Genomic DNA, 14,609 nt, shown 5'->3' on the forward strand with positions numbered 1-14,609 from the left:
GAGCCACAACCTAGGTGTGTGCCCTGACCAGGAATCGAACCAGCAACCTTTCTGTGCACGGGTCGACTCCAAACCAACTGAGCCACTCTGGCCAGTATTTATTGTCAGTCTTTAATTCTAGAAAAATATAATAAAATAGTCAAATCCAAGATCAATGAACAGGAAAAAAGATTCCATTCTAACTAATGAAGGAAGAAAATCTAAAACGATAATGAGATGTCTTATTTTATTTTGGAATTTGCAGAATTTTTTTTAAGTGAAAAAGAATATATTGTTGGTTTTGACTATGAGAACGTAAATTTTTATGAACTTAACTAAAGAGTTGGATAAAAGGGTAATTGTTGTAGCTTCTTGAAATAGGCAAATTTGAAAACCTAAATATGGCCCTAGCTGGTTTGGCTCAGTGGATAGAGCATCAGCCTGCGGACTGAAGGGTCCTGGTTTTGATTCCAGTCAAGGGCACATGCCTGGGGTTGTGGGCTTGATCCCCAGTGAGGGCATGCAGGAGGCAACCAATCAGTGATTTTCTCTCAGAATTGATGTTTCTTTCTTTCCCTCTCCCTTCCTCTCTGAAATCAATTACATATAAAACCTAAATATGTAATAGTAAGGAATTTATTGAATAAATTATATACTTTAACTATTATGCAGCCATTAAAACAAAGGAGACTGTTAATGGAATGGAAAAATATTTATAGTGGATTCATATGATAAAATAGATTCCATGATAATCCTATCTAATAAAAGAGTAATATGCAAATTGACTGTACCTCCGCTACACCCACAAGCCACGCCCACCAGCCAATCAGGAGGGAATATGCAAATAAACCCAACCAAGATGGCTGCAGCCACAGAGAGCAGGAGGGAGGCTTGGGTTTTTCTGGCAATAGAGGAAGCCAAGCTTTCCGCCTGCCCTTGTGGGCCTAGGCCTCCACTCAATGCTATAAAGTTTCAATTATAGAAGATAAATAAAGCCCAATAGAAATGGCGGCAGCCACTGAGCTGGAGAGAGCAGGAGGCTAGGGTTGCCCACGGCGATGGAGGAAGCCAAGCTTCTGCAGCCCTGGCCTCTGCTTAAGGCTACAAAGTTTCAATTATAGAAGATACATAAATTCCAACAGAAATGGCTGCTGCCAAGGAGCGAGCAGAAGGCTTGGCTCCACTCCAGGCTACAAAGTTTCAATTGTAGAAGATAAATAAATCCCAGATCCCAGGGCCTCTGCTTGGGTCGCTGGGGGGCATGGCCGGCCTGAAAACACCCCAAGGGAACCCCCATCCTGATTCAGGACACCCTTCAGGGCAAACCAGCTGGCCCCCACCCATGCACCAGGCCTCTATCCTATCTAATAAAAGGGTAATATGCAAAATGACCATCACTCCAACACACAAGATGGCTGCCCTCATGTGGTCAAAGATTCTGCCCCCATGTGGACACAAGATGGCCACCACAAGATGGCCAGCAGGGGAGGGCAGTTGGGAGGAACCAGGCCTGTGAGAGAGGGCAGTTGTGGGCGATCGGGCCAGCAGGGGAGGGCAGTTAGGAGGAACCAGGCCTGCAAGGGAGGGCAGTTAGGGGCAATCAAGCCTGCTGGGGAGGGCAGTTAGGGGTGACCAGGCCGGCAGAGGAGGGAAGTTGGGGGCGACCGGGCCTGCAGGGAAGGGCAGTTGGGGGGACCCAGGCCTGCAGGGGAGAGCAGTTGGGGGGACCCAGGCCTGCAGGGGAGAGCAGTTGGGGGGTACCAGGCCTGCAGGGGAGGGCAGTTAGGGGTGATCAGGCCTGCAGGGGAAGGCAGTTAAGGGCAAACAGGCTGGCAGGGGAGCAGTTAGGCATCAATCAGGCTGTCAGGGGAGTGGTTAGGGGGTGATCAGGCTGGCAGGCAGAAGCGGTTAGGGGCAATCAGGAATGCAAACAGGCAAGCAGTTGGAAGCCAGCAGTCCTAGATTGTGAGAGGGATGTCCGACTGCCCGTTTAGGCCCGATTGGGCCTAAACGGGTAGTCGGACATCCCTCGAGGGGTCCCAGATTGGAGAGGGTGCAGGCTGGGCTGAGGGACAAACCTCCCCCCCACCCCCACCCCTGTGCACGAATTTCGTGCACCGGCCCTCTAGTGTATTATAAAAATTGAGTGTATATGTACCTTTAAAATCACCTAGATCTATAGCAAAATTATAAAAAGTGATTAGCTCTGAGTGGTAGGAATATAAGTGTCTTATATTTTATTTTTCTGTATCTGTATTTTATAAACTTATAATGAGATGAGCTATTATGTAGAATGGTCAATGTAGAAAAGGAATTATTCACTGAGTTACTTAGCATATTATATTCGCCCTAGAGGATAGTCAGAAGAGGACAGAATTCAAATATTATAAGAGCTTTTATATGGAATTGAATTATTCTGAATAACTTAATATAGTGGTTCAGTGTAGGGAAAGGTGTCTTTGGGTCCATGAGTATTTATAAACACGTCCCTATGTAACTAGTGGAGGGGTAGTCCGTGGGCCACATTTTGAGAACTAGGTAAAACTGAACAAGAGAGGAAAATGACTAATTAGCAAGGACTTCTAACTGTCCAAAGATGGAAGGTTTATGGTTTTAACCTCTTCAATAGAGATCTCCACAGGCTTCACAGTCAAATATCAGATCAGTTCTTCCATCTTCCACCACCACCCCAACCACCCAAAAGTTTCTCCTTCTTGTGTTCTCTGGTTCAGTTGATAGCAGAGTCTACGATTTCTTACCCAAACATGAAATATATGGATCTCTTTGATTTCTCTCATCTCCTTCAACCAATCATTCATAAAGCCCTTACTGGTCTGCCTCCTGAATTTTTATTAAATTGCTTCTCTCATTCCCTTTCCTACCACATCTAGTACCTTCTTTCTGCCTTCATCATCTCACTTTAACTACTATTTAGGCTTTCTCAATTGGTGTCCTAGCCTCCACTTTTTTCTTCCTGTGACATAAATATTTTTCACACTACACAAAAGAGATCTATCTAAAATTTAGCAAACCTCACCATAATGTTCAGGAGTTCAAAACCCTTCAATTGCCTTTCCCAATCTCCTCAGGATAAAGTGCAAGTTCTTTAATATGACATATATAAAAGTTTTCATGACTAGCATATTCAGCTCCTGCCTGCCTCTGTTATTTCATTTCCTCACTTCCTACATTTTAGAGTGAAACACGTCTCCAGTACCCTGACTGCTTGTCATCCCTCTCTGCCATGTACAGATCGTGCTGTTTCTCTGCTTTTGCCAGGGCTAGCCTCTCTGCCTGGAATTCTATGCTTATAGCAACATGCCTACCTTGTTTTCTTTGTTTCAAATTTATATTCTTCCCTGGTAGCCTCCTCTGTTAGGTGGATGGGATAGCTCTCAATGTGTTGATTTTTTTGTCTTTGCAAACCTCAGTATTTCACTGAATTACATTTATTTGTGTCCTTTTCCCCATTTCTTCACACACATACCCCAATCTATATCTTTCTCATTTTTGTAGTTTCAGTTCTAACATTGTTCTTGGCATATAGGTCCCCAGTAACTGTTTACCAAATGAGCAAATAAAATTCCTACCCCCAAATTTGTGCTAGCATAGGAATAGTTAAGTACCATCTGATAGACATGGCGTAAGAGCCCTTTGTACCTACATATTGACTGATTAATAGTGCCTTCTTATGTGCCTCAAGGGAAAAAATGGTTTCTCTTATATTTTCTAAACTCTGCTCCTTTATTCCTACAAGAGGAAAATAAATCCTTAAAATATCAACTATTACCAGATTAGTGATATATTGGGGGGGAGGTAGAAATTTTTAGATTATTATACCTATTAATACTTTCTCATTAATGAAAGGCATACTTGTAATTAGTTTAAGGTAAAACAATGCTGTGTATTATAAAATGTGTATTTGTTAATAGACTAGTAGCTAAGTTTTACGCAAGCTTGAAAGCAATTATACTTGAGAACGTGATTTATTTAATACATGATATTAAGAAGACTTTTATGTTTAAGTCTAGCATATTGCTTGACTTTTGGTAAATTACTTAATCTCTTTGAGCACTTGATCTCTTTCTAAAATAGATATAATCCTGATTACCCAGGCTTGATATTTTTGAAGAGCGGGAAAAAAAAAAGAGAAATTGGGTATGAAAGCAGGTGGGAAAATGTAAAGCATTTTAAATACAAATAAAGTAGTATTTAGTTTTCAAAGGAAGTCTATTATATATTTTGATATTACATTAAAATAGTATTTTGGTTTTTGTCATTTGGGAGGAGTTGAAAAGTGGGGATGGGGAAGGTATTTGAAGTCTTTTTATTTTTTAAGAATATTAAATTTAATCATTAGTTTCTTTCACACCAGTGAAATACTTACCTAGTAAAAAGGTCATCATTTTGCTGCTAAATTTTGCTTTATATTGAACATGAGTACTCGCAAGAAGGTATCTGTGATGGTAATTTTTTTCCATGTTCAACACAATAGGTATCTATGCCAGCAGCTCATGCAACATCATCTGCTCCCACTGTAACATTAGTACAGCTGCCCAATGGGCAGACAGTTCAAGTCCATGGAGTTATTCAGGCGGCCCAGCCATCAGTTATTCAGTCTCCACAAGTCCAGACAGTTCAGGTATGTATATAAAAAGTTCTGCATCTATTTTTATAACTGTGGTTTATAGTCATATCTCTCTTCTTTCATTAGTTATGAAAATAGGGGCATTATGTAGTTCAGATTTTATTTTACTTTACAATAAAGGAATATGCTGCATCTGTATAGTCACCTTTATAGGAATGCATATACCCAAGAATAGACATAGAAGCAAAAGACTTTCTTAAGCTATAGAAGAAAGAGAATTGATTGGGGGAAATCTTTAATAAGTACATGGGATAAAATGAAAATGTTTGGGAGAGACTGTAAGGCTCATGTACCTCAATTAAGGAAAATTGAGAAATAAAATTAATATCTTTGTAACTATTTTCTAAACATGCAACTAAAAAAAATAAACCCTTGCTAAAAATTAACTTAATAACCTTACCTAAGATATTATTTTAATTTAGAGATTACATAAAGCATTTGTAATAACAGCTATGTTTAGGGTTCTAAGTTACAGAATATAACTTTGAAATAATGATATTTCAGAAAGTGCACCTTAAGAGTCAGGGGTTATACTACACATTATCTCATTCTTTAGAGAGATTGTTCCTTTGAGTTGGATCCAAAGGAAATAGAGGCACGTAGACCTCTGAAGGTGACTACTCAATTGTAGGGGAAACTTAGAGCAGTATACATCTTTGCGGTGAGCTTATTGAAGAAAAGAGAAAAAAAAACTTGAACATTCATTCAAGTAGGCCATAACCCCAGCCTCCCATTTCATATTTTTTGCTTCACAGTCTTCCTGTAAGGACTTAAAAAGACTTTTCTCCGGAACTCAGGTGAGTCCTAGGTCCTAGATTTGGACAGAACTATTTTTAGAAAGGAAGGTGAGAAATTTTTCTTTATGTCTTTGTCCTTCTCTGTAAACATGGGATTCAGGTTTGAATAAAAATCTTAGAGATCTTCTAAGTCTAGGCCAAACTTGTTACTTATCCAGCTCTTAGTTTGTGGCTTAATTTCCCTATATGTCTTCCTTCCTCTAAATTGTAGCCCAGCATTGCTTTCAAAGGAAGGAATGTCATATTATTTCCCGAGGTAACCGATTTATAATTAGGGATAATTGCTAAAATATTGTTCCATGTGATGAACTAGGTATGCCTTTCTTTTTTTTTTTTTTTTTTTTTTAATCCTCACCGAGGATATTTTTTCCATTGATTTTCAGACAGAGACCAGGTATGCCTTTTACCAGGTGATCCCAGTTAAGCAAGTTTTAACTCCTTTCTGTTAGACTGCTTCCTATTCCCCATCACCCACCCCCTTCCCATTAAAAAAAAAAAAAAAGATCAGACCAAACAATTGCCTATTTTTCTTCAGTCATTTATTATATGGTGTAGCTTTGATTCCTCATCACCATCCTTGTTGTCTTCTTGTGGGTGAGCTTTGGGTTTTCCTTGGGCATGGTAGCCAGACTGATGGGTATTTGTAGAGGGGAAAAGTGCCTCCTTAGTCCTGGGAGCATTCTGTTAACGTTGAAAGGACTTGTTAGATCTTGTCTGCCATATTATACTTTGTGTATTGAGCTGCTATTAACCCCCCCCCAACCCCCCACCCCCGCTTCATTATGTCCTTGTGCTTTTGGCTTGCTTGAGCACTTAGTGGGGGGGGGGAAAGGGTGTTTTCGTGTGAAATCATTAAATTGTGGGAATTTCCATACTGAAAGATACCTGGAAGGGAATTTTTTACCAAGTAGGAGTCAGTATTGTCCAGTTAAAAATGGAAGAATTTGATATTTCTGTGGAATCATAGTGGATGAGTTATAGTCTCTTATACTTTGCCTCCGTTTTTATTTCATTAATGTTACCTTACATTCTCCATCCTATGCCATTACTAATTCCATTACTCATATCTTCTTCTTGATAATAGTAGAAAGATTCCAAAGCTCACATTAATCTTTACTTTTCTTTTTCACTTCATAGTAGGAGATCTTTCTATAAAGAACACCAAAAAATTACCAAAATTATACCCACAAAATTGTTAAGATTACAGTTTTTGGTAATATGCAATATTTGCTTATTCTTGTTTTCAATCTTTACTTTGTGACAACAGTAATAATAATAGTTTAGACTTGGGGGTCATAGGCCATTAACTGTAGAAATGGGTTCATCTTTTCAAGAACACATTTTTTCCATTAACGTGAGTTATGCCTATAATTGAAAGCCTGAATTCTAGGAACAGAGACATAAATATAGTATTTTTCAAAAAGGGCCTAAACCATGGAGAATCTGTTACATTTAAATGGTCACTTCAGCTGGTTAACAGTAACTAGTATTAATAACTAGGAAGTAGTTTACATCAAAAAAGGTGATCCAACAGGAGAGAAATGGTTTCTCAAACTTCTAGATGGGAGAATAGTATTATTCTAGAACAGCATTTCCAAAATATACAAGGAACATTTCTCAGGTGTGAGAATAACATATTAGGACTTCTGTTTATAGTTTTTAATCTAAGAATATCAGAAACTAAGCTGTAGTAATATTCCATTTATTACTTGACATTGGTACCCTAACTTTATCTTATGTATATGTGAGAGTCAAATCTCACATATTATGGGAGTGACATAAATGTATAGAAGTTAACAGTGGCGTCCTCACTTTTTATTTGTTGGTTTTGGATGCATTTTTAATACAGTATAATTTAAACATGTCAGAGGATTTATGGATTACCTTAAATTATTACATTCATTTCTTCAACAAATTTTTATTGATCAGTTTTTATGTGCCAGTCACTATTCTAGGTGCTTTGAAAGACAGCAGTGAACAAATAATACTTCCCTATTCTTATGAAGATCACATTTGAGCGAAGAGAAACAATGAAAAAATAAAATATGTCAGGTGAGGATAAGTACTGGGAAGATGATTAAAGCAAGTGAAAGTGGCGGAGAATGATTTGGAGAGAAGGGTGTTCTGTTTTATGTCGGGTGGTCAGGGAACATGGTAAGCAGAAGGCAGTGAAGGAGGCTAGCCCATCTATATACTGTATGTAAAAGGCTAATATGCAGTGTCCCCTCCGGAATTCGACCGGGAGATCAGGAGTTCGATTGCTCGCTATGACATGCACTGACCACCAGGGGACGGCATGGAATGAAGGAAGGCCCTGATTGGCCCTGATCACTGGCCAGACCTAGGGACCCTACTTGTGCATAAATTTCACGCACCAGGCCTCTAGTACAATAATAAAAGGAAGTCCAGAGGCTCAGAAGTGAAAGAGTATGGAATAGCGAGGAATAGTGAGAAGATGTAACTCAAACAGAGTGAGCAAGGAGGAGCGTAGTTGGAGATGGAATTTTTGATAGAATCTTTACAATACTGTGTAATGTGATGGGAGCAATGATAAAAATCTCTTGTCAACATAGAGGTTTTGTGGTTATCATATAGCAAAGTGTGTTGGAGTTATCTAATGAAAGGATGAATTACTAGTTTTTTTACATAAGACACATGTTCTAAAGTTTCTGGTATTTTTAATGATTGCAAGCAAGGATATGCAAGGGACATATTACCTAATATATTTTTGGAAAGAAAATATCTTTTAACTATCCTTTCTGGGAGAAAGTGACATATTAATGCATGAGAGAGTAACTAGTTTTTGAAAGAAACTTGTGCTGTGGCAGGAGCATTTTGAAAATAAAAGTTTGGAAATATTTTCATACCTTTTTTTAAAAACTGCAAACAATAAAAATTTACTGTAAAAACTGTAAATTTGGCCACTAAAAAGTCAAATCTATATACTTTTAAAACCTGGAAATAGAATTTTTCAAACTATTTAGAAGTCCTCTAGAGTTTCAGTAGGTGTTGAACTTACTGGTTAAAATATGAAACCATAATACTTTTTATTAGCATATAGTAACTGAGAACCAGCGAAATGAAAATATGCTAGATAAATCTCATCAAAAGTTTGTATTACTGATAGATAAAAAGAAAAATGATTGTTTTATTAAGTAAGTGCAGCCAAAAATTCACTTATTTTATATCTACATCTCAAGAGGTTTCTTTTTTCAACAGTAGCAAATTTTAAATCATATTTCAAAAGCCCAAGCTTAGAATCATATTTTTGAGTCACTGTTACAAACTATTAAATGATTTTTGACAAAGCACAGTAATCAAATCATTCACTCTTAAAAAATGAAATGATTTAAGAAATTTACAGATACATTTTAATATTTATACTTGCTCTATCTCTTTAAAATATTGTTTCATATGTAAAATAACACTTAAAATTTACAAATAAATACATGCTTATGTAAATTTTTCTTATTTATAAGGGAGATCTGCAGATCAAAAGTGCTTGGAAGTTATTGTTCTAGATTTTTATTGAACATCTTGATCCACTGAATAAAAAACTACCTGAGCCATGAGTGTGAACTCTCCCCAGGAAAAGTATTTAAGTTTCCAGGGGACTATGTATAGTTTGAGAAAGCATCTAATATTATCAGTGCTTTGATTTTCACTGATATTTTATTTTGAAATTAAAAAAAAACATCAAAATAGGAAGTTTTCCCCTCCATATAAATAGGTAAAAGTTTTTAACAAAGTAAAAGAGAATTGAGAAATACAGATCTAAAACTTTACATCTACAAGCGATAGTTTGGCTTCTGAAAATGTATCCTATCTAACAAAGAGGGAATATGCTAATTGACCGTCACACCCTCACAAGATGACGGCACCCAGTCCCCTCAGCCCCGTCTCATCCAGCCAGAGTCCCCCAGTCCCCTCAACCCCGCAGGGGAAGGCAGTTGAGGACGATCAGGCTGGCAGGGGAGGGCAGTTGGGGATGATCATGCTGGCAGGGGAGCAGTTAGGCGTCAATCAGGCCGGCAGGGGAGCGGTTGGCAGGCTGGCAGGCTGGCAGGCTGGCAGGCAGAGTGTTTAAGAGCCAGCAGGCCCGGATTGTGAGAGGGATGTCCCAAATTGGAGAGGGTGCAGGCTGAGCTGAGGGACACCCCCACCCCCCGTGCATGAATTTCATGCACTGGGCCTCTAGTTGACTTATAAGTGGCAAAGGTTAAAGACTTATTTAAGGAGCTCCAGAAGGGGGTTATAAGTGGGGTGACAGAGGGTGAGGCTCAAAGGAAGTGGTCTATCATTGGAATGAAGTAGTCTATGATATTTAAAATTGGGATGTAATTTTTCATGTGGTTATTTTTAATAGCCTATTAAATATATTAAACTATAATTACTAATCCTATCTAATAAAAGGGTAATATGCAAATTGACCATCACTCCAACACACAAGATGGCTGCCCCCATGTGGTAATAAATGGCTGCCCCCATGTGGACACAAGATGGCCACCACAAGATGGCCAGCAGGGGAGGGCAGTTGGGAGGGACCAGGTCTACAGGGGAGAGCAGTTAGGGACAACCAGGCCAGCAGGGGTGGGCAGTTGGGAGGGACCAGGCCTGCAGGGGAGGACACTTAGGGGCAATCAGAAGGTAGGCAGGCGAGCAGTTGGGAGCCAGCAGTCCTGGATTGTGAGAGGGATGTCCCAGATTGGAGAGGGTGCAGTCTGGGCTGAGGAACACATACACCTCCCTCCCCCCCACCCCCACACGAATTTTGTGCACCGGGCCTCTAGTTTTTATTTATAAAAAGGACTTTTTAAAGTATTTTTATTGATTTTTAGAGAGAGAGTAAGGGAGAGGGAGAGAGAGAAAGAAACATCGATGTGAGTGCAGAACATCAATCGGCTCCCTCCTGCATGTCCCCCCACCAGGGATCGAGCCCACAACCTGGGCATGTGTTCTGACTGGGAAATAACCTTGAGGTTCATGGAACAATGCCCAAACAACTGAGCTACACCAGCCAGGGCACATAAAAAGGACTTTTTTACATGATTTTTATTAGTCTCAGAAATGTGGGTCCACTGGGTGTTTTTGGTTTTGTTTGTTTGGTTTTTTATTTTGGGTAGACAATCCATAGGAATTGGCCTCATAGTTCTAAGTAATTACAATATGGTAAGTTAATTCCTTTTGTCTGAATTGACAAAATCTTTTAGATCAGAGGAAGAGTTGATTTTTTTTTCCTCCTACTAAGAGCAATAGATCCACTGAGTTTGAAAAAATTAAAGGCTACATACAAAAAGTAACATTAATTTATTTGATTTTGAAACTGTCACGTGGGTGGTTTATGTAACATGTTTTGAAGTTGTTTTGATGACGTTCAACCTGGGAGAGTGTGCCTAAGTCACTGTATATCCTTAAAAAAGGTTGTAAGGATGAGAGTCAAACAAGGCAAAAAGAATAATAGAGGACCTAAGATTCTGAGAAATATTAATGAAGGTAAACACTTTTGATATAAAATACTGCCCACTATGAATTCTGTCTTGTTATTCCTTGAAATTCTGACCTTCTGTTAAGGCCTTTTCACAGCTGCTCATCTGCTCTACCTCAGTGAGAAAGTCTGTGCAGACACACTGAGTGGGCTAGTTACAGCAGCTCCAGATTAGTGAGAAGTGGTTCTGTGTGCTCCTTTCGCAGTAACTGTAGTGTTATTACTCTGCAGAGAATTACAGAGTAAATTCAGCCTTGCCCATCTTTTTATCTGTCATTTCTGGATTCCTTAAATGTTCCTGTTATATTTTAGGTCTTAAGGACTATACTTATATTTTAAAGTGAGTGCATATCACAAAGCCCTGTCAAAACGAGTGCCTGCACTCTAACTCTTAGGCTCAGACCATGTACATCAAGCATGTCAGACTCGCAGCCCACAATGAGTATTTTTGCAGCCTAGCCAATATAATGGTATGTAAAAAACATTTTAATAAAAATTTCATAACTTAATTTTCACAATATCCTGTTATACATAATTATTAGTAATGAACTACAACGTTCGCTAATGACTGATTACTATAATCGTGTTGCATTCATTTCCCTTACACGCTTTACACATAGGCGCACCATTTCTCTCCACTAATACTAGCAGTCAGCCGTGGGCAAACTACAGCCCGCGGGCCGGATCTGGCCCGTTCGGCTGTTCTATTCGGCCGGCGGAGCTGAAAGAGCGGAGGGTTCTCTTGCTCTCCCCTCCGCTCCTTTACTTTGAATTTATATTAGTTCACACAAACACTCCATCCATGCTTTTGTTCCGGCCCTCCGGTCCAGTTTAAGAACCCATTGTGGCCTTCGAGTCAAAAAGTTTGCCCACCCCTGCTAGCAGTGAATATTTTAGCCGATTGCCACGTCATTAGTCTTGGACTGACTTGTTTGGAGTGCGCAACAGGAAATATTTTGCTTTTGGAGAACAAGAAAAATAGGTTTATTTGCGTTACACTTATTAATTTGTGCTGTTATTCAGTGTCTGGTAAATTAATGTTTAAGAAAAAATATTAACTTTTATTAAAATGTTCTATTATTTTATGTTAACGATAACTCATTTATTTCAGCCCTTTGTATTCAGCATGTCTCTATCAAAATAAACCTTCATTTTTATGAAAATTGAAGCTTTTGTTTTTTTGCAACCCATAAAAACTTAAACCTTGTTTATTTGGTCCGTGTTAGCCTTTGAGTTTGACATGCTTGATGTACATAGTACCTTTGGGATGTCTCTGGTTCCTCTGAATATGTTTTTTCTTATTGTTATTGCCATAAATTTTGACAGGGAGCTAACCCACATAGGCCCTTTTGCCCTGTTTGAATCTAAACCTCACTCTGACAGCATCGTGCACACCTAGTTCAGGATGGAGAAGGAGGCTCCTGCTGGAGCAGGTGAGGGAAACTTGGCAGTAAAAGTCTGACAGAAAGCTTGCCTAGGTGAGTGAACTCCTAGTCTGAAAATGGTCTGAAAACACTTCTGAAAAAACTGGTTTGAGATTGGAACCAATAGGATTTGGGTGCCCGTAAGGTGTTTAAAACTGAGATGACAAGTACTGACAGTGACTCCACTACTTCCTAGCTTTGTGGCTCGGGTGAGTTACTTAACTTCTTTGTGCCTTAGCTTTTCTGTCTATAAAATACATATAATAATTATACTTATCCAGCACCCAATGTTACTGTTTTAGTGAGTATTAAATAATATATGTATTTAGCAGAGTACTTAGCACATAGTAAGAAATCCTAGTTGCTACTTTAAATCCCATGTAAAATCTTTATTCAACTTCATTACTTTACAGTTCAGGGATACTTTCCAGAAATGCACAGTTCTTTAATTTTGAGTTTGCTTAATAAAAATTGTAGATTACCAATTTTGAGCCACAACTATATGTAACAGAGCTTCTTCCTAATTTACTAGCTAGCCATCTGGAATGCGTTGGGGTATCGCTAATCTTATTTGTACACTTGTAAATATATTTATAAGTGTTTACACAGTAGTTAAAGGAAAGTATTTGTATAGTCACTGTATAGACTTATATGACCAAATATTCAGTCATTTTTTCTTACCTTCATGTCAGACACTTTATTTTACTTGATAAACTTTTTCTAACAACTGTAAGAAAACTGACAGGTACTATTGATGCATTCAGGATTGATTACATGAAGTCCTGGAAGAGATTAAGCTGAATTTGGATATCACAGAAGTGTGATTTCGACAATTTTTTTTAGGTCCTCCGACTTCTATAGAATAAGTGAATGGGAGGGGAAAGTGATCGGTGTAGGTCTCTCATAAAAAGGGATTTTGTTAATCTACTGAAGCATGTATAAGGCTTATGTATGTCCTTTTGTATTTGACCTTTTCTTGAAATTCATAAATATTTTATGGGAATGAAATTTGATTATCAAGATAAAGTTCTTTATTTTCAGATTTCAACTATTGCAGAAAGTGAAGATTCACAGGAGTCAGTGGATAGTGTAACTGATTCCCAGAAACGAAGAGAGATTCTTTCAAGGAGGCCTTCCTACAGGTATGGAATTTAATAGTCAAAAGAACTTAAAATCAGAGATGTCGGGAAAACAATTAGCTGCTCAGCTCAGGACCCAGTAGCTTACTTTTCTTCATCTTGAGTAAAATAAGTCGGAAGCTTATCGTACAGAATAAGAGCACTTCTTACTCTGAACAGTCCTGGATAAACACTGATATTTTTTTTTCTGCTTCTGTTTTTGTAGATTATGCTGGCTACTGCTTTTCAGTTTAAAAGTTGGAAATACACTTAATAAGGTTATAGTATTTTCTAGTTACATATCACTTCTGACACTGTACTATTCATCTACTTAGCAATACATTTGCCAACCATTTTCTTGTGCGATGGTACTTGGCAGATAACTGTTAATAGTTGTTTCAGGGTGTTGCTTTGCTGATAGCCCCTAATTTTAGGGGCACCTTACTGTAGTTTTAATATTCAGTTAGAGAAGTTGCCTGGTCCATGCCTTGCCTCCAAGATGGACCAAACCATTTTTTTTATATTTAGATATTGGCTTCATATTCAATATCTCCAGGAAGATTAATTCTGCAAATCTTCATAAGCTTACTTTAGAGTTTAATAACGTTCAACCCTAGCTGGTTTGACTCTTCAGTGGCTAGAGCATCAGCATTTATATAATTTCCTGAGGGGAAATTTGGAGAAAGGAAATTATTTAAAGAGACAGTAATAGAATATTTTATACAATACTAGTAAAAGTAATTACATAGATAAATATAAAAGCCAGGCCCTAGCTGGTTTGGCTCAATGGATAGAGTGTCGGCCTGCAGACTGAAGGGTCCCAGGTTTGATTCTGGCCAAGGGCACATGCCTGGGTTGCAGGCTTGGTCCCCAATAGGGAGCGTGCAGGAGGCAGCCAATCAATGATTCTCTCTCATCATTGATGTTACTATCTCTCCTTCTTCCTTCTTCTCTAAAATCAATAAAATATATTTTAAAAAAATATATAAAAGCCAGGATTATTATAGTTTTGCTTTGTAATTTCTCTTTTTTTCCTATATGATTTGAAAGACAAATACAGAAAACAGTAATTATAAATCTGTGTGTGTGTTTTTTTTTTAGCATATAGCTAGAAAGGTTACCCATAGAAATTTGGTTTTATTTTATTTTTTTTTATTA

The 14,609-nt window shown here is 38.3% G+C and overlaps 2 protein-coding genes across 4 annotated transcripts in view; one reads left to right on the top strand and one right to left on the bottom strand.

Annotated features, from left to right (window-relative positions):
- The window catches only part of CREB1 (cAMP responsive element binding protein 1), a 56,039-nt gene that overhangs the window by 24,198 nt on the left and 17,232 nt on the right, over positions 1-14,609 (top strand). For 2 of the 3 annotated variants that reach the window (XM_080667590.1, XM_080667592.1), the window contains 3 exons: positions 4,475-4,621; positions 5,383-5,424; positions 13,375-13,475. In XM_080667590.1, the coding sequence (XP_080523716.1) occupies positions 4,475-4,621; positions 5,383-5,424; positions 13,375-13,475 (290 nt within the window). The remainder of the gene's footprint in view (positions 1-4,474; positions 4,622-5,382; positions 5,425-13,374; positions 13,476-14,609) is intronic. The other variant, XM_080667591.1, reaches the window with a different exon arrangement.
- Positions 6,015-14,609, bottom strand: part of METTL21A (methyltransferase 21A, HSPA lysine) — a 47,618-nt gene continuing 39,023 nt past the window's right edge. Inside the window, exon 4 of the mRNA XM_080667597.1 lies at positions 6,015-6,105. Within this exon, the coding sequence (XP_080523723.1) occupies positions 6,089-6,105 (17 nt within the window). The 3' untranslated portion in view covers positions 6,015-6,088. The remainder of the gene's footprint in view (positions 6,106-14,609) is intronic.

Source organism: Plecotus auritus (genome assembly GCF_963455305.1).
Source record: "Plecotus auritus genome assembly, chromosome: 5".
Taxonomy (NCBI): domain Eukaryota; kingdom Metazoa; phylum Chordata; class Mammalia; order Chiroptera; family Vespertilionidae; genus Plecotus; species Plecotus auritus.